The sequence below is a fragment of the Somniosus microcephalus genome, chromosome 11, assembly GCF_052327205.1.
Source record: "Somniosus microcephalus isolate GS21.2 chromosome 11, FLI_Smic_1.0, whole genome shotgun sequence".
In the NCBI taxonomy this organism is placed as follows: Eukaryota; Metazoa; Chordata; class Chondrichthyes; order Squaliformes; family Somniosidae; genus Somniosus; species Somniosus microcephalus.
In genome coordinates this window covers 32234591-32262479 of record NC_140997.1, presented here as the reverse complement: position 1 = coordinate 32262479, position 27889 = coordinate 32234591, and the positions used below count along the sequence as shown (strand labels likewise).

Sequence of the window (27889 nt, the reverse complement as noted above, 5' to 3'; positions counted from 1 at the left end):
CTGAGAAATCATTAAAAATAATGCTGATAAATTTGAGATTTACACAGCCATCACTAAAATTAATCACTTAGACAATGAGGTCTCTTGATCACTATTAAAGTCAAGGACAAACAACAGAGCACAAGGGCATGAGACTAGAGATAGGTTTAGTGAGCAGCTGGTCTTTCTTTTCCGACCACCATCCAAAAAGTGATTTCTAAGTGCTGAAGGTAGGGTTCTGGCTTGCAGTACAGTCCTAAGCAGTGGAATAGAATGTTACTCTCACATTTCTTGCCACTGACCTAGAGCTGTGTGGTCAGAGAGCCCTGGACCTGTTGACCTCCAATTCAGGAGTGAAATAGCACAGCTATTTCTAAGTTAGTGGGAAAAATAAATTAAAAATCTAGGCCTCGGGAAACCCGGCTGCTAAAGGGAGACGAAAATTGTCAGCTGCAGCAGGCAAGTGCTTTTCCAGCACTGCTTGTAGGCCAGGAGGAGCAGGACTGATTCCCGCCAGCCCCCCAAGTGAACAGACGCTAACCCGCAATTTCTCTCTCCCCTCCTCCCCAACCCCCCCCGCCCACCCCCTCCCACCCTGCCGGCAAGCTCTTCCTCCCTCCTCTCCAGTCCCCGGCTGCGGGTCATCCTGCAGGTCATCCTGCTCGACACCCAACTAGTCTTCAATATGGCCAGCTGCCAGGCGGGAAACAGAGAAAAAAATTCAAATGAGGTCCTGTCCCATTCCCTGGCTGCTAAAAGTCCTCTCCCCCCCACCCCCACTACCTCCCTGCCTCCCTGTTAATACAGGGACCACTTGATGAGTAATTGGAGATGTGACATATGGCAAGTGTAGAGTGTTTGGGAGGTGACTTTGAACATATGGTTACCAAAGCTTTCCACCACTGGTGGTTTCCTCATCTCATGTCTGGTCTGTTGTAAGCTGATTGCCATGATTAGTCAACAAATCCATTATCCTCGTAACATGCAACTACCATGATGGTACAAGGCAAACTAGATGGACCTTTATCTTTTCCCTCTAGCAAATCCTGTGTTCTTAGTGTTCCTATGGGAAGGGTTGACCATCTCAACAACCCTGCATTGGTAATGGGTCCCCAACTTCCAATGCTGATATCTCCTTCCCTTCCTCTGCAAAGAAATGCTTAGTCCTTGGATTCTAAGATTACTTGAAGTCTTAAAAGATGTTGGTGAAAGATAAAACTGATGATAGTTTCACCACTGATAATCGACTGAATTGCTGAGTGCTATTACTGGGAGATGTTTCAAGCCTTGAATTCTGGCGGCTACAGCTCAATTCTTACTTTGAAAGCTAAAGTACCTGATGCTATCAGAGTATGTGCCTCATTTGGAACAATATTGGAAGTGTGGAGAATTTAAGCACTAAAGTTTCAGACCTTACTTTACTTAAGTTATGTTTGGTCACTACTTTACCCCCATTCTTTCAGAGTGGTCCCTGAGCAATGCGCCCTCTCAGAGCATTGGGCACAGGTCATGTCTACTTATTCTTCACCTGCTTGTTTTGACTAGGAACCAACATTCCCTGAGCAGCAAGGTTTTTGAACAAATAAAAAGTAATTTAGAAAATGGTCATTCCATGGTGCACCAGAGATGGAAGTATTTGTAAATCATGCTTTAGCTCTGTTAAAATGGATTTCTTTTTTAAGATAAAAAAGTAGACGGAACAATAAAATGGTTAGATGTAACTTGCATATGAGCAAGTGCACAACATTCCATTATCTAACAATCGAGGGGTCATTACTACACGTTCAGCAAGTACAATTTTCCAGTAATCAACTGGAAATTTCACTGGCCAAGTGTTCACACATACTGTTACACATAACACTGAACACAAAAGACAGAAAGCTGCATAACCCTCAGTGCACCAGGAAATTAATGCTAGATTTTTCATCTATTCATAGTCATTGGTCTGAAAATCTAACCCAATCTTCTGTTTTAGCCAAAGCAGAAATCTTCAAAGCGAGAAACAAGTTCTAGATTTAGAAATCATTTTTACTCACATTTATATCAGCCAGCAATCTTAAGCAATTTAATGTTACTTAGCTATTTGTCTTTGGATATCAATATTTGAACTGTTCCTATTCACAGCTCACCAGTTTGCGAGACATTTCTTCTGAATTTTGTGTTTTGCTTTGATTTACCTGTAGATACAAAAAAGTTTTCAATTTAGCTTAATGGGAGATTAGACAGTGAAACATATACCAAGATAAATATACACACCAAAACGGACTATAGGGGGTGGGGGTGGTTAGAAATGCAGGTTTGGAGCACTTCTAAAAGGAAGCAACTTTATATGACGCGGCACATTAAGATAGTATGGCCTAGAATTTACTCAACGGCCTTATGAGAAATGTTGCACCAGCCCAGTGGTCTGCCGAGGGAGTTACACACAAGTTTCATGGGTAAGCTCATTTGCATATCAATTGGTGCAGGCATTGGTGTAAAAGCCATGTAAAGCAGACGTAAACAGCTGAACTACCAGGAAACCTCTGCCCAGCCTTTTTAAAAGCACTGTTCACAACCTGTGTTCTTCAGCAGCTCTCTGGAGCACAAGCAGGTAAGACAGGAACAGTGCTTCGCTCTTTCACATCTTTCTCAAATTACTCCCCTGCGTGTCTTACAAATGATGTGATTTTACTTGGGACAGAATTATGACCACACAAATGCCAGCTGTGCCCAGGGCAGCAGGGAAGGGCAGGATCCAGGAGAACTCAAAAATTCAGTGATGCAGACTTCCATCTCAATGAGACTGAAGGCAGGAGGGACACACCAGTGGGTGTGCATTCCACCAAGCTTGCCAGACCTTCACTCATGGCGCCTGGGCAGAGGTGGCCCTGAGTGCCAACTCATCACCCCGCCCCCACCCCCCCCCGCCAACCTTAGGCTCAGGCATCTAAAGCTAGAACTCCCAGGAAACGAAATAGAGGTTAAAATAAAACAGCACTCTCGCTTCTGAGTCAGAAAGTTGTGGGTTTATGACAAATGTCAGGTACAGAATACAGAAGAAAACCAGGCAGAATACAAAGGGGGAAAAATTCAGTTGGTTTGCGCCTCCCATTAGCGCCTTAAGAGGGCGCTAATGGGGCACAAAGCAACTAGCGCCCGGGCACGGCGATGTTTGCGATACTCACGAAATTAACTATACATTTTGCAGCAGTGCTAAACACTACCACCACGATCTCTGCCAAGTTTGCTGTTGGGGGCGATAATTAGCACCAGGCGCTAAACTTTGCACAAGGCCGATAGTCGTGCCCCAAACGGGGCGATACAGAATTTTTCCCCCAGAGTGTGCAGGGGGAAATTGCAGAGTCAAGAAAGAAAAAAATACTTGCATTTATATAGCGCCTTTCACAACCTCAGGTCGTACTTTACAGTCAATTAAGTACTTCTGAAGTGTAGTCAATGTTGTAATGTAGGAGATGCGCAGCCAACTTGCCCACACCAAGGTCCCACAAACAGCAATGAGATAAATGACCAGATCATCTGTTTTTGTTATGTTGGTTGCAGGATAAATATTGTCCAGGACACCAGGGAGAACTCCCCTGCTCGTCTTCAAAATAGTGCCATGGGATCTTTTACATCCACCTGAGAGGGCAGAAGGGGCCTCATTTTAACGTTTCAGCCAAAGACAGCACCTCCAACAGTGCAGCACTCCCTCACTAGGGCACTGCAATGTCAGTCTACATTTTGCACTGGAGTGGGACTTGAACCCACAACTTTCTGACTCAGAAGCGAGAGTGCTACCCACTGAGCCACAGCTGGCACGAAGAATGGATTAGCGGGTAACATAAAAGGGAGCCCAAAGATATTTTATAAACATATAAAAAGTAAAAGAATAGTTAAAAGGAGTTGTCGGGCTGATTAGGGGCAAAAAAGGAAATCTTGTAGAGCCATAGGGCATGACTGAGGTACAGAATGAGTACTTTGCATCTGTCTTCACAAAAGAAGAGAATGAAGCTAATGTTGTAGTAGAGGAGGGGGGAGTAGATATATTGAATAGGATAAACATAGATACAAAGGAGGTGCTAAATCACTCAAAGTTAGCAAGTCACCCGGTCCAGATGGGATGCATCCTGCGTAACGGAGGGAAGCAAGGATGAAGATAACAGAAACTCCGACCACAATCTTCCAATCCTCCTTAGATATGGGGGCAGTGCCAAAGGACTGGAGGATTGCAAATGTTACACCCCTATTTCAAAAGGTTTGAGGAATAAACCTGGTAACTACAGGCCAGTCTAACCAGTCTCAACCGTGGCTAACAAGGGAAATTAGGGATAGCATAAGATCCAAGGAGAGGACATATAATTTGGCCAGAAAAAGCAGCAAACCTGAGGATTGGGAGCAGTTTAGGATTCAGCAAAGGAGGAAAAAGGGATTAATTAAGAGGGGGAAAATAGATTATGAGAGTAAGCTTGCAGGGAACATAAAAACTGACTGTAAAAGCTTCTATAGATATGTAAAGAGAAAACGATTGGTGAAGTCAAGTGTAGGTCCCTTGCAGTCAGAATCAGGGGAATTTATAATGGGGAACAAAGAAATGGCTGACCAATTAAATACATACAAGGCTTACCAATCTCACAGACCGACGGCGGCGTTCCGGAGCCACGACACGATTCAAAAAGTGACGTGGGCAAGAGGAAGCAGCTGATTGGGTGAGTACGGCCAGGTGAGTATTTATACTACTATAGATTGGGAGACGGGGAAGTGCAACGAGACCTGGGCATCCTTGTGCACCAGTCGCTGAAGGTAAGCATGCAGGTGCAGCAGGCGATTAAGAAGGCAAATGGCATGTTGGCCTTCGTAGCGAGAGGGTTTGAGTACAGGAACAAGGATGTCTTGCTGCAGTTATACAGGGCCTTGGTGAGACCACATCTTGAGTATTGTGTGCAGTTTTGGTCGCCTTATCTGAGGAAGGATGTTCTTGCCATGGAAGGAGTTCAGCGAAGATTCACCAGGCTGATATCTGGGATGGCAGGAATGACGTATGAGGAGAGATTGGGTCGATTGGGCTTGTACTCGCTGGAGTTTAGAAGAATGAGAGGGGATCTCATTGAAACTTATAAAATTCTGACACGACTCGACAGACTAGATGCAGGAAGGATGTTTCCGATGGTCGGGGAGTCCAGAACCAGGGGTCACAGTCTAAGGATAAGGGGTAGGCCATTTAGGACAGAAATGAGGAGGAATTTCTTCACCCAGAGAGTGGTGAACCTGTGGAATTCTCTACCACAGAAGGCAGTAGAGGCCAATACATTAAATATATTCAAGAAGGAGTTGGATATATTTCTTAAGGCTAAAGGGATCAAGGGGTATGGGGAGAAAGCAGGGGCCGGGTACTGAATTTGGATGATCAGCCATGATCGCATTGAATGGCGGAGCAGGCTCGAGGGGCCGAATGGCCTACTCCTGCTCCTATCTTCTATGTTTCTATGTTTCTACTCTATAGTTTGACAGTTAAGATTAATAGTTTATAACATTTAGAAGGTCTTAATTTTTGTGCTTATAGTTTCTAAGGTCCCTGTTGTGTATCGGGGAGTGCTAGTAACCAAGGGCCCTTGAGTATATCATTTAATTGTAGTGTAATTAGTGGTATCGATTTGATTTAAATTAATTAAAGGGCAAGTCATGGCAGGACAGCTCGGCCCCGTGGCATGCTCCTCCTGCGCTATGTGGGAAATCAGGGACACTTCCTGTGTCCCTGACGACCATGTGTGCGGGAAGTGTATCCAGCTGCAGCTACTGACAGACCACATTGCGGTGCTGGAGCTGCGAATGGATACAAACTGGAGCATTCGCGATGATGAGGCCATCATGGATAGCACATTTAGGGAGTTGGTCACACCGCAAGTAAAGCCTGCACAGGCAGGAAGGGAATGGGTGACCACCAGGCAGAGTAGTAGGAGCAGGTAGGTAGTGCAGGGGTCCTCTGTGGCCATCCCCCTCTCAAACAGATATACCAATTTGGATATTGTTGAGGGAGATGGCTTATCAGGGGAAGGCAGCAGCAGCCAACTTCCTGGCACTGTGGGTGGTTCTGCAGCACCGGACGGGAGGAAAAAGAGCGGAAGAGCTATAGTGATAGGGGATTCTATTGTAAGGGGAATAGATAGGCATTTCTGCAGCCGCAAACGAGACTCCAGGCTGGTATGTTGCCTCCCCGGTGCAAGGGTCAAGGATGTCTCAGAATGGCTGCAGGGCATTCTGGAGGGGGAGGGTGAACAGCCAGTTGTCGTGGTGCATATAGGTACCAACGATATAGGTAAAAACTGGGATGAGGTCCTACAAGCTGAATATAGGGAGTTAGGAGGTAAATTAAAAAATAGGACCTCAAAGGTAGTAATCTCAGGATTGCTACCAGTGCCACCTGCTCGTCAGAGTAGAAATAGAAGGATATTTCAGATGAATATGTGGCTAGAGGAATGGTGCAAGGGGGAGGGATTCAAATTCCTGCGACATTGGAACCGGTTCTGGGGGAGGTGGGATCAGTACAAACTGGACGGTTTGCACCTGGGCAGGACCGGGACCGATGTCCTAGGGGGAGTGTTTGCTAGTGCTGTTGGGAAGGGTTTAAACTAAAATGACAGGGGGTTGGGCACCTGTGCAGGGAGACAGAGGAAAGGGAAGCAAGGATAGAAGCAAAAGAGAGGAAGGAGAAAAGCAAAAGTGGCAGTCAGAGAAATCAAGGGTTTAAATCAAACATGGCCACAGTAAATAATAATTCTAAAAGGTCTGAGTGTTAAAAAAACAAGCCTGAAGGCTTCGTGTCTTAATGCGAGGAACATTCGTAATAAGGTGGATGAATTAGCTGCGCAAATAGAGGTAAATGAATATGATATGATTGGGATTACGGAAACATGGCTCCAGGGTGGCCAAGGCTGGGAACTCAACATCCAGGGGTATTCAATATTCAGGAAAGATAGGCAAAAAGGAAAAGGAGGTGGGGTAACATTGCTGGTTAAAGAGGGGATTAACACAATTGTAAGGAAGGATATTAGCTCTGATGATGTGGAATCTGTATGGGTAGAACTGAGAAATACCAAGGGGCAGAAACCGTTAGTGGGAATGGTATATAGACCTCGAAACAGTAATGCGGAGGTTGGGGTTGGCATTAAAAGGGAAATTAGAGAAGCGTGCAATTAGGGCACAGCAGTTATCATGGGTGACTTTAATCTACATATAGATTGGGCCAACCAAATTAGTAACAATACTGTGGAGGAGGAATTCCTGGAGTGTATACGGGATGGTTTCCTGGACTAATATGTCGAGGATCCAGCTAGAGATCAGGCCATCTTAGACTGGGTATTAAGTAATGAGAAAGGATTAATTTGCAATCTTGTTGTGCGAGGCCCCTTGGGTCGGAGCGATCATAATATGATAGAATTCTTCATTAAGATGGAGAGTGAAGTAGTTGACTCAGAGACTAGGGTCCTGAATTTAAATAAAGGAAACTACGATGGTATGAGGCGCGAGTTGGGTAGGATTGATTGGGGAATGTCACTCAAAGGGTTGACGGTGGATAAGCAATGGCAAACATTCAAAGATCGCATGGATGAACTACTGAATTTGTTCATCCCAGTTTGGCATAAAAATAAAACAAAAAAGGTGACTCAACCGTGGGTTACAAGGGAAATTAGGGATAGCATAAGGTCCAAGGAGAGGACATATAAATTGGCCAGAAAATGCAGTAAACCTGAAGATTGGGAGCAGTTTAGGATTCAACAAAGGAGAACAAAGGGATTAATTAAGAAGGGGAAAATAGAGTATGAGAGTAAACTTGCAGGGAACATAAAAACTGACTGTAAAAGCTTTTATTTATAGATATGTGAAGAGAAAAAGATTGGTGAAGTCAAGCGTAGGTCCCTTGCAGTCAGAATCAGGGGAATTTATAATAGAGAACAAAGAAATGGCAGATCAATTAAATACATACTTTGGTTCTGTCTTCACAAAGGAGGACACAAATAACCTCCCAGAAATGTCGGGGAGCATAGGGTCTAATGAGAGGGAGGAACTGAAAGAAATCAGTATTTGTAGGGAAATGGTGTTAGGGAAATTGACGGGATTGAAGGCCGATAAATCCTCAGGGCCTGATAATCTACATCCTAGGGTACTTAAGGAAGTGGCCCTAGAAACAGTAGATGCATTGCTGGTCATCTTCCAAAATTCGATAGACTCTGGAACAGTACCCATGGATTGGAGGGTGGCTAATGTTACCCCACTATTCAAAAAAGGTGGTAGAGAGAAAACGGGGAATTGTAGACCGGTAAGCCAGACATCGGTAGTGGGGAAAATGCTAGAGTCCATTATAAAAGATGTAATGGCAGAGTACTTGAAAAACAGTGACAGGATCGGACAAAGTCAACATAGATTTACAAAAGGTAAATCGTGCTTGACTAATCTACTGGAACTTTTTGAGGATAGATAAGGGAGAACCAGTGGATGTGGTGTATACTTTCAGAAGGCTTTCAATAAGGTCCCGCATAAGAGATTAGCGTGTAAAGTTAAAGCACATGGGGTTGGGGGCAATGTACTGACTTGGATAGAGAACTGTTTGGCAGACAGGAAGCAAAGAGTTGGAATAAACGGCTCTTTTTCCGAGTGGCAGGCAGTGACTAGTGGGGTACCGCAGGGATCGGTGCTAGGACCCCAGCTATTCACAATATATATTAATGATCTAGACAAGGGAACTAGATGTAATATCTCCAAGTTTGCAGATGACACAAAGCTGGGTGGGCGTGTGTGCTGTGAGGAGGATGCCAAGAAACTCCAGTATGATTTGGACAGGTTGGGTGATTGGGCAGATGCATGGCAGATGCAGTATAATGTGGATAAATGTGAGGTTATCCACTTTGGTGGCAAAAACAGGAAGGGAGATTATTATCTGAATGGCAATAGATTGGGAGAAGGGGAAGTACAACGAGACCTGGGTGTCCTTGTGCACCAGTCGCTGAAGGTAAGCATGCAGGTGCAACAGGCGGTTAAATAGGCAAATGGTATGTTGGCCTTCATAGCGAGAGACGGTGGTTGAAGGGGCGGGTGGGTGGGGTGCTTGGGTTGACATGCGCTCCTTGCGCTGCCTGCGCTTGGCTTCCGCTTGCTCCCGGCGAAGAGACTCGAGGTGTTCGGCGTCTTCCCGGATGCTTCTCCTCCACTTTGTGCGGTCTTCGGCCAGGGATTCCCAGGTGTCGGTGGTGATGTTACACTTTTTCAAGGAGGCTTTGAGGGTGTCCTTGAAGCGTTTCCTCTGCCCACCTGGAGCTCTCTTGCCGTGTCGGAGCTCCGAGTAGAGCGCTTGTTTTGGGAGTCTCGTATCGGGCATGCGGAGAATGTGACCTGTCCATCGGAGCTGATTGAGCGTGGTCAAAGCTTCAATGCTGGGGATGTTGGCCTGAGCAAGAACACTGACGTTGGTGCGCCTATCCTGCCAATGGATTTGCAGGATCTTGCGGAGGCAGCGTTGGTGGTACCTCTCCAGTGCTTTGAGGTGCCTGCTGTACATGGTCCATGTCTCTGAGGCATACAGCAGGGCAGGTATTACTGCTGCTCTGTAGACCATGAGCTTAGTGCCGGGTTTGAGGTCCTGGTCTTCAAACACTCTCTTCTTCAAGCGACCGAAGGCTGCACTGGCACACTGAAGGAGGTGTTGGACTTCGTCGTCGACGTCTGCCCTTGTTGACAGTAGGCTCCCGAGGTATGGAAAGTGGTCCACGTTGTCCAAGGCCTTGTCGTGGATTTTGATAATCAGGGGGCAGTACTGTGTGGCGGGGGCAGGTTGTTAGAGGACCTTTGTCTTACGGATGTTTAGTGTAAGGCCCATGCTCTCGTACGCTTCAGTGAAGGTGCTGACGATGGTTTGGAGTTCGACCTCCGAGTGAGCGCAGACCCAAGTGTCGTCTGCGTACTGTAACTCGACGACAGGATGGGACGACCTTGGATCTGGACTGGAGGCGACGGAGGTTGAACAGTTTCCCGTTTGTTCTGTAAATTAGCTCCACTCCAGTGGGGAGCTTACTGAGGGTGAGATGGAGCATTGCAGCAAGGAAGATCGAGATGAGCGTTGGTGCGATAACACAGCCTTGTTTGACCCCGGTTCGTATGTGAATTGGGTCTGTGGTGGAACCGTTGGTCAGGATCACAGCTTGCATGTCATCGTGAAGCAGGCGGAGGACAATGACAAACTTTTGCGGGCAGCCGAATTTGAGGAGGACACTCCATAATCCCTCACAGTTGACAGTGTCGAAGGCCTTTGTGAGATCAAAGCCTCCATGGGGTCGGCTAACCCATAAAAAATGAACTGGTTGGGCGTCTCAGAGACTCCTCTATCGGTATAAACGAGCGCCTCCTGACTCTTCGACTCGCCCTAGCCTGGAACCAGTGCGCTACGGTCATCAGTGCGTACGCCCCAACACTGGAAGCCACAGACGAGACCAAAGAGGAATTCTACTCCAGCCTCGAACAATCCCTGTCCCGAGTCCCAACGGGCGACAAGATGATCCTCCTTGGCGACTTTAGCGCCAGAGTTGGAAAGGACACAGACCTCTGGGGAGGTGTGATCGGCAGAGAGCGGGTAGGGAAAGCCAAATCCAACGGTACCCTCCTCCTGTCAAAATGCTTAGAACATGGCCTTGTGATAACCAACACCTTGTTCCGTCAGGAGAATTAACACATGGCTAAAGGGCTGGTGTGGGAAAGAGGGGTTCCTTTTCATGGGACATTGGCACCAGTTCTGGAATAGGAAGGAGCTGTACCGATGGGACGGGCTCCACCTGCACCGGGATGGGATCCGTGTCCTAGCAGAATGGGTAAATAGGGAAGTGGCAAAGGCTTTAAACTAGTAAGACGGGGGGAGGGATCGACAAGAAATGTAACAGAAGAGGTAGGTAAAGGGGATAAGGGAATGGAATTCCTACAATGTGTACAGGACTCCTTTCTAACCCAATATATAAAAAGTCCAACAAGGGAGGATTCGCTATTTGATCTAGTAATGGGGAACGAATCAGAGCAGATAAGGTAAAGGTAGAGGAACATATAAGCAGTAGTGACCATAATGTAATATGCTTTAAGATGATAATAATTGAGAAGGACATAAGTATGATGAAAACCAGGTTAATAGGTGGGAGAAAATCTGATTTTGAGGGGCTGAGAGTGGAGAAAAAAATGTACAACAATATTGGCAAACAACGATGTAGAACAGCAATGGGAAACATTTAAAACGGTGTTCAACAGAGTGCAGGAAAAATATATTCCGCTAAAAGGCAAGAACAAACTAAACACTAATGAGGCTCCATGGATGAATAAAGCTGTAAGGGAACAATTGAGTTTAAGGAAAGAGGCATATATTAAGTACATAGACAGCAGGGGAGTGTATGATAAGAGAGAATATGAAGAGATTAGGAGAGAAGTCAAAAAAACAATTAGTGAGTTAAAGAGGAACTATGAAATTAAATTATCAAGGAACATAAAACAAAATAGTAAAATATTTTATCGGCACATCAATAAAAAAAGGAAGTTTGGGATGGGAATAGGGCCATTAAGGGATAGTCAGGATAATACCACAGGCAACGATAGAGAGATGGCAGAAATATTAAATAATTATTTTGCTTCAGTATTTACCAGGGAGATAGAACAGGTGGACATGACATTGGATGATGAGATTAGTAATGAGATAAGTACATTTAAAATTAAAAAAGGGGATATATTAAATAAATTAATCAAACTCAAAGCGGATAAAAACCCTGGTCTGGATGGATTGCATCCACGCATTTTAAAAGAATCTAGGGAAGAGATAACAGAGGCATTACTATGCATATTTAATAATTCGTTAGAAAAAGGTGGATTGCCAGAGGACTGGCGGATAGTTAACGTAATACCGATATTTAAGAAGGGGGATAGAACATGTCCAGGAAATTATAGACCAGTCAGCCTAACATCGGTGGTAGGAAAAATAATGGAATCCCTACTAAAGGAGAAAATAGAAGAACATCTAGAAACCAAAAATATAAATGAATAGTCAGCATGGATTTCAAAAGGGAAAGTCTTGTTTAACCAACCTTATTGAATTTTTTGAAGAGGTTACAGAGAGAGTAGACAATGGTGATGCAGTAGATGTAATTTATCTAGATTTTCAAAAAGCCTTCGATAAGGTACCCCATAATAGACTGATGAACAAGGTCAGAGAATGCGGAGTCAGGGGACAAGTAGCAGAATGGATTACTGGTTGGCTTCAGAACAGAAAGCAGAGAGTAGGAGTAAAGGGTAGCTATTCACAGTGGCAGAAGGTGGGTAGTGGTGTTCCACAAGGCTCAGTGCAGGGACCACTGCTGTTCACAATTTACATTAATGATTTAGACTTTGGAATCAAAAACACAATTTCTAAATTTGCGGATGATACCAAATTGGAGGGAATAGTCAATACTGAGGAGGACTGCAACAAGTTAGGTATTACATTTTGTTAGGAAGAATAGGGAGGTCACTTATCACTTGGAGGATGCAAGTCTAGGTGGGGTAGAGGAACAAGGGGATCTCTGAGTACAAATCACTAAAAGTTGCAACACAGGTTAGCAAGGCCACAAAAAAGCAAACCAAGCACTAGGGTTTATTTCTAGAGGGATAGAATTGAAAAGTAGGGAAGTTATGCTAAACCTGTATCGGACCTTGGTTAGACCACACTTAAGAGTACTGCGTACAGTTCTGGTCGCCGTATTATAAAAAGGATATAGAGGCACTGGAGAGGGTGCAGAGAAGGTTTACAAGGGTGACACCAGAAATGCGAGGGTATACATATCAGGAAAGGATGAACAGGCTGGGTCTCTTTTCTCTTGAAAAAAGGCTGAGGGGTGACCTAATAGAGGTCTTTAAAATTATGAAAAATTTTGATAGAGTGGATACAGAGAGAAGGGGGAAAAATTTGGTTGCTTTGCGCCTCCCGTTAGTAATGGGGCGCAAAGCAACTAGCGCCCGGGCGCGGCGATGTTTGCACCGCTCGCGAAATTGACCGGACATTTTGTGGCGGCGCTAAACACTATCGCCACGATCTCCTGCGCCCGCAGATCGTGACGTCCGTCAGTCGAGCGCCCCGGACCGGATATTGAGTGGCGCCCCCTGCCTTACCACCTGCCGCTAGCAACGACAGGTTGAGGGGAACGTTTTGCAGTCGGGAAGGGACGGGGGGGATCGCTCCCTGCCTTTTTTTGTCGGTGACATTTTTGCACCACGCATTCTGAGAGAGAGAGAGACTTCTGGAGAGATTCAACGCTGTGTGAAGGAGTTTTGGGTAATGAGCAGCACTTTGCAGTTTCATTTTGATTTGACCTTCCTTGCATCGATTTAGAAGAAACTATGGGGGCTGCACTCTGAGCTCTTTCCCTGGGCCTCTCCATTGTTCTTTCCAGCAGATTTGATGTACAGGTCTCTCTAGGCCGAGATTCAAGGCTGCAATGAGCAGGATGTGGATGGAGAGCAAGATCGACCCTCCCCTTTAAGAACTGGCCGGCGCCAGTGTGTCTGTGTTCCATTGTTGACTGACATCACCTGAGCTTCGCCAGCGCTCTGAGGTAGCGCCTCGCTCCTTGGCGTTAGTGCCTTAAGAGAGGTGTGTAGTGCCTGATTTAGTGCTCCAATCACCTCCAGGGGCAATAGAAGCCAAGTTTGCAGTCGGAGGCGATAATTAGCGCCAGGCGCTAAACTTTGCGCCCAGCCGATAATTGCACCCCAAACGGAGTGATACCGAATTTCTCCCCCAATGTTTCCACTTGTGGGGAAGAGCATAACTAGAGGCCATCAATATAAGATAGTCACCAGGAAACCCAATAGGGAATTCAGAAGAAACTTATTTACCTAAAGAGTGGTGAGAATGTGGAACTCGCTACCACAGGGAGTGGTTGAAGCAAATAGTATAGATGCATTTAAGGGGAGGCTGGACAAGCTATGAGGGAAAAGGGAATAGAGGGTTATGCTGATAGATTTAGATGAGGAAAGACGGGAGGAGGCTCGAGTGGAGCATAAACGCCGGCATGGACTGGTTGGGCCGAATGGCCTGTTTCTGTGCTGTATATGCTATGTAATCCTATGAATGTTACCTGCCACTTATCAGCCCAAGCCTGAATGTCGTCCGGGGCTTTCTGCACGCGGGCATGGACTGCTTCATTATCTGGTTTAACCATTCAACACCAGATCTGGCTGGACCACATAAAGCATCATCGGGTCCTGCTCTCATCTGCCAAAATTGCTCACTATTCCAGAATCATTCTGCAATGCAAAGATAAACCCCGGCTTCTATTCTCCACTGTTAACCATCTTCCTAAACCCCTCTCCCCTGTCTCCTCCACCCTCACCTCCGACAACAAGTGTGAGGAGCTCATGGACTTCTTTGTCTCTAAGATTGAGACCATCTGTTCAGCTGCCTCTGCCACTTCCCTTCCTTCCCCTAGCCCACCGGGCCAAACTTCCTCTAAGGCTCCCCCGCTGCCCTAGCCCTGAACTCACATCTTTCTCCAGTTTCTCTCCGATCTCCCCTCATGACCTCTCTGCGCTCCTCTTGTCCATGAGACCCACTTCCTGCTCCCTCGACCCTATTCCCACCAAACTGCTGACCACCCAACTTCCTTTTCTGGCTCCCATGTTAGCTGACATTGTTAAAGGTTCTCTCTCCTCAGGTACTGACCCCCTCTCCCTCAAATCTGCCATCGTCACCCCTCTCCTCAAAAAAACAACCCTTGACCCCTCCGTCCTTGCAAACTACCGCCCCATCGCCAACCTCCCTTTCCTTTCTAAAGTCCTTGAACATGTTGTCGCTTCCCAAATCTGTGCCCATCATTCCCTAAATTCCAGGTTTGAATCCCTCCAATCAGGTTTCTGTCCTTGCCACAGTACTAAAACGGCTCTCATCAAAGTCACAAATGACATCCTTTGTGACTGTGACAAAGGTAGACTACCCCTCCTTGTCCTTCTTGACTTGTCTGCAGCCTTTGACACGGTTGACCACTCCATCCTTCTCCAACGCCTCTCCACTGTCGCCCAGCTGGGTGGGACTCACTCGCCTGGTTCCATTCTTATCTATCTAATTGTAGCCAGAGAATCACCTGCAATGGCTTCTCTTCCCACTCCTGCATCATTCCCTCTGGTGTCCCGCAAGGATCTATACTTGGTCCCCTCCTATTTCTCATCTACATGTTGCCCTTTGGCGACATCAGCCGAAAACACAGCGTCAGTTTCCACATGTACACTGACGACACCAGCTCTACCTCACTACCACTTCTCTCGACCCATCAACGGTGTCTAAATTGTCAGACTGCTTGTCCAACATTCAGTTCTGGATGAGCAGAAATTTTCTCTAATTAAATATTGGGAAGATCAAAGCCATTGTTTTCAGTCCCCACCACGAACTCCGTTCCCTAGCCACTGACTCCATTCCTCTCCCTAACATCTGTCTGAGGCTGAACCACACTGTTCGCAACCTTGGTGTCATATGTGACCCTGAAATGAGCTTCCGACCACATATCCGCAGCATAACAAAGACCGCCTATTCCATCTCCGTAATATCGCCCGTCTCCGCCCTTGCCTCAGCTCATCTGCTGCTGAAACCCTCATCCATGCCTTTGTTACCTCTAGACTTGACTATTCCAACGCACTCCTGGCTGGCCTCCCACATTCTACCCTACGTAAACTTGAGGTCATCCAAAAATCAGCTGCCCGTGTCCTAACTCGTACCAAGTCTCGTTCACCCATCACCCCTGTGCTCGCTAATCGTCATTGGTTCCCGGTTAAGCAACACCTCAATTTCAAAATTCTCATCCTTGTTTTCAAATTCCTCCATGGCCTCGCCCCTCCCTATCTCTGTAATCTCCTCCAGCCAAACATCCCACCTGACATATCTGTACTCCTCTAATCCTGCCCTCTTGAGCATCCCTGATTATAATCGCTCAACCATTGGTGGCCATGCCTTCAGCTGCCTAGGTCCTAAGCTCTGGAATTCCCTCCCTAAACCTCTCCGCCTCTCTACCTCTCTTTCCTCCTTTAAGACGCTCCTTGAAACATACCTCTTTGGCCAAGCTTTTGGTCATCTGCCCTAATTTTTCTTATGTGGCTCGGTGTCAAATTTTTGTCATATAACACTCCTGTGAAGCACCTTGGTGCGTTTTACTACGTTAAAGGCGCTATATAAATACAAATTGTTGTTGCATAACACACTAGTTAGGCCTCAGCTAGAGTACTGTGTACGGTTCTGGTCACCACATTACAGGAAAGATGTGACTGCACTAGAAAGGGTACAGAGGAGATTTACGAGGATGTTGTCAGGACTGGAGAATTTTAGCTATGAGGAAAGATTAGATAGGCTGGGGTTGTTTTCTTTGGAACAGAGGAGGCTGAGGGGAGACTTGATTGAGGTGTCTAAAATTATAAGGGGTCTAGGTGGAGTAGATAGGAAGGACCTATTTCCCCTAGCAGAGAGGTCAATAACCAGGGGGCATAGATTAAGAGTAATTGGTAAAAGGATTAGAGGGGAATTGAGGAGAGCTTCTTTCACCCAGAGGGTGGTGGGGGTCTGGAACTCACTGCCTGAAAGGGTGGTAGAGGCAGAGACCCTCAGCGCATTTAAAAAGTACTTGGATATGCACTTGAAGTGCCGTAACCTACAGGGCTACGGACCAAGAGCTGGAAAGTGGGATTAGGCGGGATAGCTCTTCTTTGGCCGGCACAGACATGATGGGCTGAATGGCCCCCTTCTGTGCCGTAAATGTTTATGATTCTATTCTATAATTATAACCGCCGGGCCTCATTACTATTCCACCAGTCCACCAGAAGCGTCTGCTGACCTTGCAAAGATCAGACAGTCATGGCTGCCTGCCAATAAATAAGAAACTTACTTTTATGGCATCTTCACATCCTCTTCTAACTTGCTTCAGCCTAGCGGGTAATCTGCAGTGGCTTCACCACTCAAGCCCGAGTTAAAATGCCGGAGGGTCCAATTGATGTTATTGGACCCTGATTAGCATATTTAAAGAATGGTCCTCCAGTTTCATGCAGGTGCCTGCTCAGAATAGCAAGTTAAAACTGGACACAGGCTTATCCAGGTGGCTTTCTGGTGAGTAAGTAACCTGACCCATCTTAACTATCCACCTGCCCCAGTTTCTGCCAGGCGGGTATAGAGTTAAAAACACCCCCTTGGAAAATATAATCATACAGGAATGGGAACCCTCATTTCATGCGAACTTATTCACTAAGGTGATGATTATTGGCAAAGTCATGTTCAGACAAAGAGAGCGGATGTGTTGTCCTGCGGTCGATGGGCATTGGTTTGAGGAAATAGCTCTATTTGAAAGTGGAGGAGAAAGAGGTCAGGCTGTGATGTCCAGGTAGACCGTCACAAGAGAACTTCTGATAGCATCTGTCCTGACGACCCTGTGAAAAAAAAAGGTAGTTGGGAGTTTGAAAGTGCCATTGTAAGCAACTTGGTGAAGAGTTTATCCAAGGTCAGACGTAGAAGAAGTTGGGATTGGAATGGGATTATGAGTGGTGAGGGATACAAGGAAGTGATAGAGGTGGCCTTGTCTGCGATTGAGACAATGGGAATAGATAGGTCATGTGAGATGGCAAGGTCAAGGGAGTGGCCGTGAATATGGGTAGGAAAGTTTATGTGGAGGGAGAGGTTCAGGAGGGCAGTGAACTCAGGAGAGAGGGCGATGAGTTCAGATAGAGGTTGAAATCACAGAGGATAAGAAGTCACTCAATGCAGAGGCTGATGGTGGAAAGAAGTGAGGATATCTTGGTGAGAATCTGGAGTGGGGCTTGGGTGGACAATAGAGGCCGAGGAGAAGCAAGAGGGGTGGAACAAGGTGAGGTGCTCAAAGGAGAAGGTGCCAGAGGAGTAAGGGGACAGACAACAACTTGCATTTATATAGTGCCTTTAACATAGTCAAACGTCCCAAGGTGCTTCACAGGGGTGTTAGCTAACAAAAATATGACACTGAGCCACATCAGGAAATATTAGGACAGATGACCAAAAGCTTGGTCAAAGAGGTAGGTGTTAAAGAAGCGTCTTAAAGGAGGAGAGGTAGAGAGGTGGCGAGGTTGAGGGAGGAAATTCCAGAGCTTAGGGCCTAGGCAGCTGAAGGCCCAGCCGCCAATGGTGGTGCGATTAAAATTTGGGATGCGCAATAGGCCAGAATTGGTGGAGCGCGGAGATCTCGGTTGTAAAGCTGGAGGAGGTTACAGAGATAGGGAGGGGCGAGGCCATAGATGGATTTGAAAACAAGGCTAAGAATTTTAAAGTTGAGGCGTTGCTGGACCAGGAACCAATGTAGGTCAGTGAACACAGGGGTGATGGGTGAATGGGACTTGGTGCGAGTTAGGATACAGGCAACAGAGTTTGGATGGGGCAGGTGGTGTTAGGTATAGCCAGGGAGGGAGGCTTCGGTAAAGGGCAAGGTGTTATCATAGGTGAGTCAATTTTTCATCCAGTCCATGATATCAATGCAATAATCCATGATAAGGTCATGGATGGCAAGGGCCTTATTCACAAGTGCACTAACAATGACAATAAAAGTTGATTTGATTTGATTTGATTTGATTTGATTGACTGGGTGGTAAGGTTGGTAAGAGCGTATGATGGGCCAGTTGGGGTTGCTGCTCGTTGGGGGTATCGACAAGTGCCACAATCAAATCAAAATCAACTTTTAATTGTCATTGTTAGTGCACAAGTGCAGTACAACGAAATGTAGGCTTGCGGCTCCCGAGAGTGTACATTTAGATTAAGACATTTAAACATTCAACATACATTTGGCTTGTAATACATTAACATAAACATAACCATAATAAAGTGCATTGGCAGATGTGCAGGCTTTAGAGTTTATTTGTGGAGTTCAGTAGGATGACAGCCCTGGGAAAGAAGCTGTTCCTAAATCTGGTCGTACGGGTGCGAATGCATCTGTAGCGTCTCCCAGATGGCAGGAGGGCGAACAGACTGTGGCTGGGGTGGGTAGGGTCTTTGATGATGGACCGTGACCTCCGTAAACAGCATTTCTGGTATATGTGCTCTATGGTCGGTAGCCGGGTGCTGGTAATGCGTTGGGCAGTTTTGACTACCCGCTGCAGGGCTTTCCGGTCATAGTAGCTACAGCTGCCATACCATACTGTGATACAGTTTGTCAGGATGCTCTCTATTGTGCAGTGGTAAAAGTTAGAGAGGATCAGGGGTGACAGGTTACATCCCTTCAGCCTCCTTAGGAAATATAGGCGCTGCTGGGCCTTTTTCACCAGAGAGGAGGTATTGAGGGACCAGGAGAGGTCTTCCGTGATGTGGACTCCGAAGAACTTAAAGCTGTCCACCCTTTCCACCACAGCCCCATTGATGTGGATGGGGGTGTGACTCCCGCCTTTGGACTTCCTGAAGTCCACAATGATTTCTTTGGTTTTCTTGATGTTAAGGGCCAGGTTGTTATCGGCGCACCACTTCACGAGATGCTGGACCTCCTCCCTGTAGGCTGACTCATCGTTGTTGGTGATCTGGCCTACTACCGTGGTATCATCCGCAAACTTGATGGTGGTGTTGGAACCATGAACAGCCACACAGTCGTGGGTGAAGAGGGAGTAGAGGAGGGGGCTCAGCACACATCCTCGTGGGGCCCCCGTGTTCAGGGTCGGGGGGGGGGGGGAGGTGTGGTTACCTAATTTGACAGACTGGGGTCTGTTTGTTAGGAAGTCCAGGGTCCAGTTGCAGAGGGAAGTGTTTAGGCCAAGAGTTTGGAGTTTGGTGGCCAGCTTGTTGGGGACGATAGTGTTGAATGCTGAGCTGTAGTCTATGAACAGCATTCTGATGTAGGTCTCTTTACCATCTAAGTGATTCAGTGCCGAGTGTAGAGCAGTTGTGATTGCATCCTCCGTTGATTTGTTTGCACGATAGGCAAACTGGTGTTGGTCAAGAGAGGCGGGAACACTGGCTTTGATGTGAGCCAGGACCAGTCTCTCGAAACACTTCATTATGATGGGTGTGAGTGCGACAGGTCGATAGTCGTTCAGGCACGTCACAGCCATTTGTTTTGGCACAGGAATAATGGTAGCAGTCTTGAAGCATGTAGGGACTACTGCCTTGGCCAATGACAGATTGAAGATGGCGGTGAAGCCATCAGCCAGCTGATCAGCACATTCCTTGAGTACCCGTCCAGGGATGCTATCCGGTCCAGCAGCCTTTCGTGTGTTCACTCCGCGTAGGACACCCCTTACGTCGGAGGTCGACAGAGTGAGCACCTGGTCTTCCGGGGGTGGCAAGGCTTTGGTAGCCGGCTCCCTGTTGTCCCTGTCGAAGCGAGCGTAGAAGTTGTTAAGCTCCTCCGGAAGGGAGGCATCGCTAACCGGGGGGCTGGTGTTTTTGCCCTTGTAGTCAGTGATGGACTGGATGCCTTGCCACATGCGCCGGGGGTCCGAGTTGTTGTGGAAATGATCCTCTATCCGCAGTGTCTGTTTCCTTTTGGCAGTCCTGATACCCTTTTTTAGGTTGGTCCTAGCTGCACTGTAAGCCACCGCGTCGCCAGATTTAAATGCTGCGTCGCGTGCTTTCAACAGCGAGCGGACCTCTCCGTTCATCCAGGGTTTCTGGTTGGGGTATGTCCTGATATTTTTATGGGTCGTGACGACCTCGACGCAACTGTTAATGTAGAATAGCACTGTGGATGCGTATTCCTCGATATCATTATGGGGCAAACATGCCCCAATCAGTGCGTTCGAAGCAATCCTGAAGCTCCGAGACTGCCCCCTCTGGCCATACTTTCACTGATATCACTGATGTTCTCACTCTTTTGATGAGCGGTTTGTATGCCGGGGCTAGAAACAGGGAGAGGTGGTCAGACTTCCCAAGGTGGGGGCAGGGAATGGCCTTATAAGCGTCTACAATGCTCGTGTAGACTTGATCCAGTGTGTTCTCCCCTCTTGTGGGGCAGGAAACATTCTGGTGGAATTTCGGTAGTACAGTTTTTAGGTTTATGTGATTGAAGTCCCCCGCGACGATAAAAGCTCCATCTGGGTGCGCAGTTTGTTGTTCGCTGATGGCCCTGTAGAGGTCCTTCAGTGCTAGTTTGGCATTAGCGTGTAGTGGGATGTAGACCGCAGTGATGATAACAGCCGTGAATTCCCGAGGCAGGTAGAAGAGTCTGCACCTTACCATGAGGAATTCCAAATCAGCCGAGCAGGATCTATCGATTATGTCCGTGTTAGTGCACCAGGTATTGTTAGTGTAAATGCACAAACCGCCTCCCTTGCTCTTACCGGAGTCTGCAGTTCTGTCGGCGCGGAAGACCGTGCGTCCTTCTAGTTGTATGGTGGTGTCAGGGATGCCGTTGTTCAACCAGGTCTGTGTGAAGATCATGGCGCAGCATTCCTTTGTCCTTTTCTGTGAGGAGAGATCAAGTTTGATCTCATCCATTTTGTTTTCTAGTGACCTGACGTTGGCCAGGAAAATACTTGGGAGGGAGGGTTTGTGTGGGGCCCTCTTCAGCCTGTTTTGGATACCGGCCCTCTTACCCCGCTTCTGCTTGCGTTCCCTGCGCGGTCTGCGCCGACTTCCGGCTGGGGAAGGATGCCACGCTGGTCCCAGGGGTCGGGCGATGTCGGGAGGCAGATCGATGTCGCCGAGTGTGAGCCGCACGCAGTCGGCCCCGATGTCGAGGAGCGTCTGCCGGCTGTACAGTAGGTCTGCCCTCAATTCCCATATCAGCAGAGTCCAGAAGAGACTCAGAAGGAGGGTGAAAACGCTCAGTCTCGGGAGAGACAAAGCCGCTGCGTCCGTGCGTGCCGCCATTTTTTTTTTCTTTTTTAAATACCCTGGACCACATTTATGAAGTAGGGAATGAGTTTCCAACTAACATCGCTACTCACCTGCCGAAAACTGGCATGGAGTTAAAAATCGGTCCACGTGTACCTTTCCAGGTCTACCTGTACCAAATTTTCAATACTGATATGGCAATGAATTTGTCTAGAAACTGAACAGTGATTAAGGTTGACATGAATCTTGCCATCCATGTAGAAATGACTTATGAAATAATACTCGGGCACGGGCCCAGCTTGCTCAGGACATTTTGTAAACAGGAACTAGTGAAAGACACAACAAGATCTCCATGTTGTAAAACAGTTGATTAAAGCCTTGTTTAATACTCAGACCAAGTGCCTAGTAGTTTTCTTACGTCAATTTAATCAACTGAACCTGCTCCACGCTCTGAATGGTTTTGAGAACAGATGGCTACGACTCAAACGGTAGAAGGGAACCAGAGGTAGTAATCGATCCATCATGGAGAAACTACTCCGACCCGCCCGTCTTGACCTGGACCTGAATTCACCTACAACTGCTAAGGTATGGAAACACTGGTATCGTACCTTCAGCAACTTCCTCAGGGTGTGTGGTGAGAATGTTCCTGATAAGTTAGAGATACTTGCCCATTATGTATCCCCTCATGTGTTTGACTATATCGAAGACTGTGTAGACTATGACTCCGCTATCCAAATACTACAGCAAATATATGTTAAGGCCCCAAATGAAATTTTTGCTCAGCATCTACTGGCCACAACTCGACAACAACCCGGGGTATCACTTGATGAATTCCTTTAAAAGCTTCGCTGGCTCAGCAAGGATTGTAATCTCAAAGCTGTCTCAGCTGAGCAGTACCAGGAGGAGTTAATTCGTGATTCTTTTATTAATGGAATTGTGTCTCCCTTCATACGCCAGCGTCTGTTGGAGAATAACATCCTCAAGTTACAAGCTGCCTATGACCAGGCATGTTCACTGGACTTAGCAAAAAAAAATGCAGATGCCTATCTTTTACCGCGTGCCCGGACTGCTGCTATCACTTTTGGTAACTCCTCCAATGGGCCTCGGGCGGAAGCCCTCACTGATGACGACTCTATCCTAGCTGATGACGACCCTACCCTAGAAGCCCTCACTGATGACTACCCTGCCCTAGCGGCATCTTGGCAATCTGGAAGGAAGTATTTCTTCTGTGGAGGTGCATTCCACTATAGGAAATTTTGTCCTGCTCGTAATGCAATCTGTAATCATTGCAGTAAGAAAGGTCACTTTTCTAAGGTATACCGGTCAAGAGCCCCTGTTAGTTTTGCAGCTGCTATCTATAAAATTGCTCCTCCCCCAAGAGCCACTTACAAGGTTATAGCTGCTATCTATAAAAGTGCTCCTCCCCCAAGAGCCACTACTAAGGTTACAGCTATCAAGGGTAAAACTGCTCCTCCTCCCATCACAGCTGATTTTCCCCAAAGCCTGTCCCATGCAGCCATGAAGGTTTTGGTAAATGGACACATTTTGAGTGCACTAATCGACTCATGCAGCTCTGACAGCTTCATCAGTGAGCAGGCTGTCAGTAAGTTAAAACTGCGTATTTACCCCTCGGACAGGGAAATTGCAATGGCTGTGCCGACACTGACCACCAACTCTTCCGGCTTTTGTCTTGTTGACCTTATTCTCAATGGCCGCACTTATTTCTCCACCCAGCTCGGGGTGCTCAAAAACCTATGCAGTGATGTGCTCCTGGGACAGGATTTCCAGAAACAAAACAAAAGACTCACTTTCGAGTTTGGAGGGTCAAAGCCAGAGCTTACTATTTCCAAAGTACTGTTTTGTGCGCTATTGGCGGCTTCGCTCGACGAGCCCTCCTTGTTTGCCAATCTTTCCCCCCCGATGTAAGCCCATAGTCACTAAATCACGATGTTTCAGCCAAGATGATCTATCCTTTATCGAGGCAGAGATCTCTCGCCTTCTAGCTGACGGTATCATTGAGCCATGTTCATCTACCTGGTGGGCTCAAGTCGACGTTGTTAAAAATCCTCTGAAGCAACACAAAAAACATCTTTGCATCGATTACTCGTAAACTATTAACCAGTATACCAACCTGGATGCCTACCCACTACCACGCATCGATGACATGGTCATAACCTTGCCAACTACAAGGTATTTTCAACTTTTGACTTAAAGAGCGTATACCATCAAGTACCGTTAAAGGACTCTGACAAAAAGTATACGGCCTTTGAGGCCAATGGTCGGCTTTACCAGTTTTGTCGCCTTCCATTTGGGGTCACCAATGGGGTGGTCGTCTTCCAACGGGCAATGGATAGCCTAGTCAAACAGGAGAACTTAATGGACACTTTTCCATATCTGGATATCACCATTGCTGGTCATGACCAGAAGGAGCATGATGCCAACCTCCAGAAATTTCTTGATGTTCTCCGTCGTCGCAACTTAACCTTATCTTCTATGTTTAAATGAGTCCAAATCTGTGAAATCAGTACCATCAGTCAACATCCTTGGCTACTGGGTGGGCAATGATGTCATCAAACCGGATCCAGAGCGACTTTGTGTGCTTCCGGAGCTCCCTCCTCCTACGAATCTCGGCTCTCTTCATCGGGCCCTCGGCATGTTCGCCTATTATGCGAAGTGGATACTCCAATTTTCCGACAAGATCCAGCCCCTGCTTCACGCAAAGTCATTTCCGTTGGAGGCACGGCTCTTTTGGCTTTCAACCTCCTCAAGCAACAACTGGAAAAAGCCACGCTTCGTTCCATCAATGAAAATCTCCCTTTCGTGGTCGAGTGCGATGCATCGGAGGTGGCGATCTCGGCTACCTTGAATCAAGGTGGTCGGCCCGTTGCATTTCTGTCCAGAACTTTGCAGGGTAGCGAGCTCCATTATCCTCCTGTCGAGAAGGAGGCTACGGCTATCATCGAAGCAGTACGTAAATGGAGTCATTTTCTCACTCGTCGCCATTTCAGCGCTCCGTGGCCTTTATGCTGGATAACCGGAAACGCACTAAGATCAAGAATAACAAAATACAGCTCTGGAGGATGGAATTGGCCGCCTTTGGCTACACCATACATTATCGACCCGGCAAAGAGAATGTGGCCCCGGATACCTTCATGCGTGCATTCTGCTCTTCCATGTCAACTTCGACTCTTGCGGATCTTCATACTGACTTATGCCATCCTGGCGTTACTCGTATGTTACACTTTGTGCGATCTAAAAATCTCCCATTTTCTACGGAAGACGTGAGAAGAACATGCTCCACTTGTAGAATTTGCGCGGAATTAAAACCGCAATTCTTCCGTCCGTCGGATGGCTCGCTCATACACGCTACACAACATATGCAGCGACTCAGCATTGACTTTAAAGGGCCACTGCCTTCCTCAACGCGAAACACCTACTTGCTTACTATGGTGGACGAATATTCACGCTTTCCCTTTGCTTTCCCCTGTCCCAATATGCTTACTTCCACAGTGATCAAATGCCTCGATCAGGTCTTTTCCCTTTGCGGTACGGCCAATTTCATCCACTCTGATCGGGGTCCTTCCTTCATGTCAAGCGAACTCAAAAGTTATCTTTCCTAACGGGGGAATCGCCACAAGTAGAACAACACTGTATCATCCTATTGGAAACGGAGAAGTTGAGAGATACAACGCTATCATTTGGAATGCTGTTCGTCTTGCACTGAGGTCACACAACCTATCAGACCAGCAGTGGGGAACTATGCTCCCTGACTCATTGCATTCCATCAGGTCTCTTCTTTCTACATCCGCCAACGCTACTCCTCACGAACGATTCTTTGGGTTCCAGCGTCGCTCCACTCATGGGATGTCCCTACCATCATGGTTAGCAGCTCCTGGCCCCCTGCTGCTCCGAAGATTCGTCCGATCCTCTAAGAGTGATCCCCTCATCGACGGATATCAATCCCACGTACGCATAGGTGCGGTACTCTGATGGCCGGGAATCCGCAGTGTCACTTCGGGATCTGGCTCCCTGCCCAACCGATGGTGGGATCCGTATTAATGATGCCGATACCCTGCGCTCCTCTGAGGATGACGCCCTACCTGGGGCGTCAAGGGATTTACCAGCTATTCCGCTGGATCAACCCGGGGAACAGAGCGCTCCCCACGGGATGGCCACCCGAAGCCAGGACGCCGGTCAGTCACTGACTACTGGGCAGGGTGAAGCCAGCTTTGCGCCTGAGGGGACCCGCACCCGGAGCCATGATCTCCCCAGTCCCCCTCAGGTCGATCAAGGCGACACAGACTCTGCCAGCCCGCCGGTACGAACTAAGCGACCCAGGGACCAAAACACGGTCCGAGGAGACGTGCCTTCCGGCTAGCAACAGAAATCCAAACGCACCCGGAGCCACGATCTCCCCAGTCCCCCTCAGGTCGATCAAGGCGACACGGACTCTGCCAGCCCGCTGGTATGAACTAAGTGACCCAGGGACCAAAACACGGTCCAAGGAGACGTGCCTTCCGGCCACCGACGAAGATCCAAACGACTGCGTCTATTCTTAGTCCGATGAATTCGGTAGAAAGAAGCCGCCGGACTTCCAATCTTTCAGGCGGGAAGAATGACATGAATCTTGCCATTCATGTAGAAATTACTTATGAAATAATACTGGGCGGCCTGCTGGTGGCGCTGTCCAGGGAGAGTATTAATAATCAGGCACGGGCTCAGCTTGCTCAGGACATTTTGTAAACAGTAACTAGTGAAGGACAACTTGACCTCCATGTTGTGAAACAGTTGATTAAAGCCTTGTTTAATACTCAGGCCAAGTGCCTTGTAGTTTTCTTAAGTCAAAGGTTATCTTAGAAAAGACAAAATAAACTGACGTGAACTTTATTCTAACTTACAAAATGGATCCAGGTTCTTTATTGTTATCACTCAATGTCACCAGTTTTCTCACTCACCACTTTCATTGCAGCACAAAGTTAAGCAAAAGATTTCAAATATGCGAACAGTTTATTGGGGCTAGGTGAAACTTATAGGTTAAATTTCACATTGTAATTTAGTAACTTAAAGGGGAAAATGTACTTTTTGTTCAAACTACGTTTTACTTGGTAAAATATTGTGGAAAAAGTATATATATATCAAAATATTGTTTTTTTTTGGGCAGAAACCTATTGTTTCAGGTTTTTCGCCCTCTACCACTATCAGTTATGTGTACAGACTGCAGGCATCGAATCCCATACCAAGTCCCACTCACCTGTTACTTCTTTACTCACTAACCTCCAGTATGCTGTCCCCCAGTATATTGAATTCAAAGTCCTAGTTGAGAGGCCATGATGTGGAGAAGGGGGAGCTGGAGGCGCAATGTGGGTGGGGTTGGGCGAGGACCCAATGTAGGAAGGAGAGAAGAGGCCATGATGTGGGGGGGGGCAGAGGGTGCAATGTGGGGTGGGGGGAGGGTGTGATGTGTGGGGAGGGGGTGATGTGGGGGGCGGGGGTGATTTGGGGAGGAGGGGGTGATGTGGGGGGCGGGGGTGATGTGCGGGGAGGGGGTGATGTGGGGGGCGGGGGTGATGTGGGGGGAGGGGGTGATGTGCGGGGAGGGGGTGATGTGCGGGGGGAGCGGGTGATGTGCGGGGAGGGGGTGATGTGCGGGGAGGGGGTGATGTGGGGGGCGGGGGTGATGTGCGGGGAGGGGGTGATGTGCGGGGAGGGGGTGATGTGCGGGGAGGGGGTGATGTGGGGGGCGGGGGTGATGTGGGGAGGAGGGGGTGATGTGGGGGGCGGGGGTGATGTGCGGGGAGGGGGTGATGTGCGGGGAGGGGGTGATGTGGGGGGCGGGGGTGATGTGGGGGGAGGGGGTGATGTGCGGGGAGGGGGTGATGTGCGGGGGGAGCGGGTGATGTGCGGGGGAGCGGGTGGTGATGTGGGGGGAGGGGGTGATTTGCAGGGGGGAGAGGGGCTAATATCAAGGCCCTTGATCCTAACCCTGTCGATAAACATTTCTACCTTGCTATTTCTCTGTCCAATTTTGAAAGCGTCTCTTTCACCCTGCCTTCAGTCACCTCTCCTAATTCTTCTACTGCTGCTCAGTGTCTGTTCTCTATCCCTGTCTCTCTTTTCCTTTTT

General features: G+C 47.6%; 1 protein-coding gene across 2 annotated transcripts in view; it reads right to left on the bottom strand.

Moving 5' to 3' along the window:
* LOC147110456 (uncharacterized) overlaps window positions 1-27889 on the bottom strand; it is a 208104-nt gene that overhangs the window by 177872 nt on the left and 2343 nt on the right. For both annotated transcript variants that reach the window (XM_086002261.1, XM_086002262.1), the window contains exon 3: window positions 2109-2156. In XM_086002261.1, coding sequence (XP_085858387.1) covers window positions 2109-2156 — 48 coding nt within the window. The remainder of the gene's footprint in view (window positions 1-2108; window positions 2157-27889) is intronic.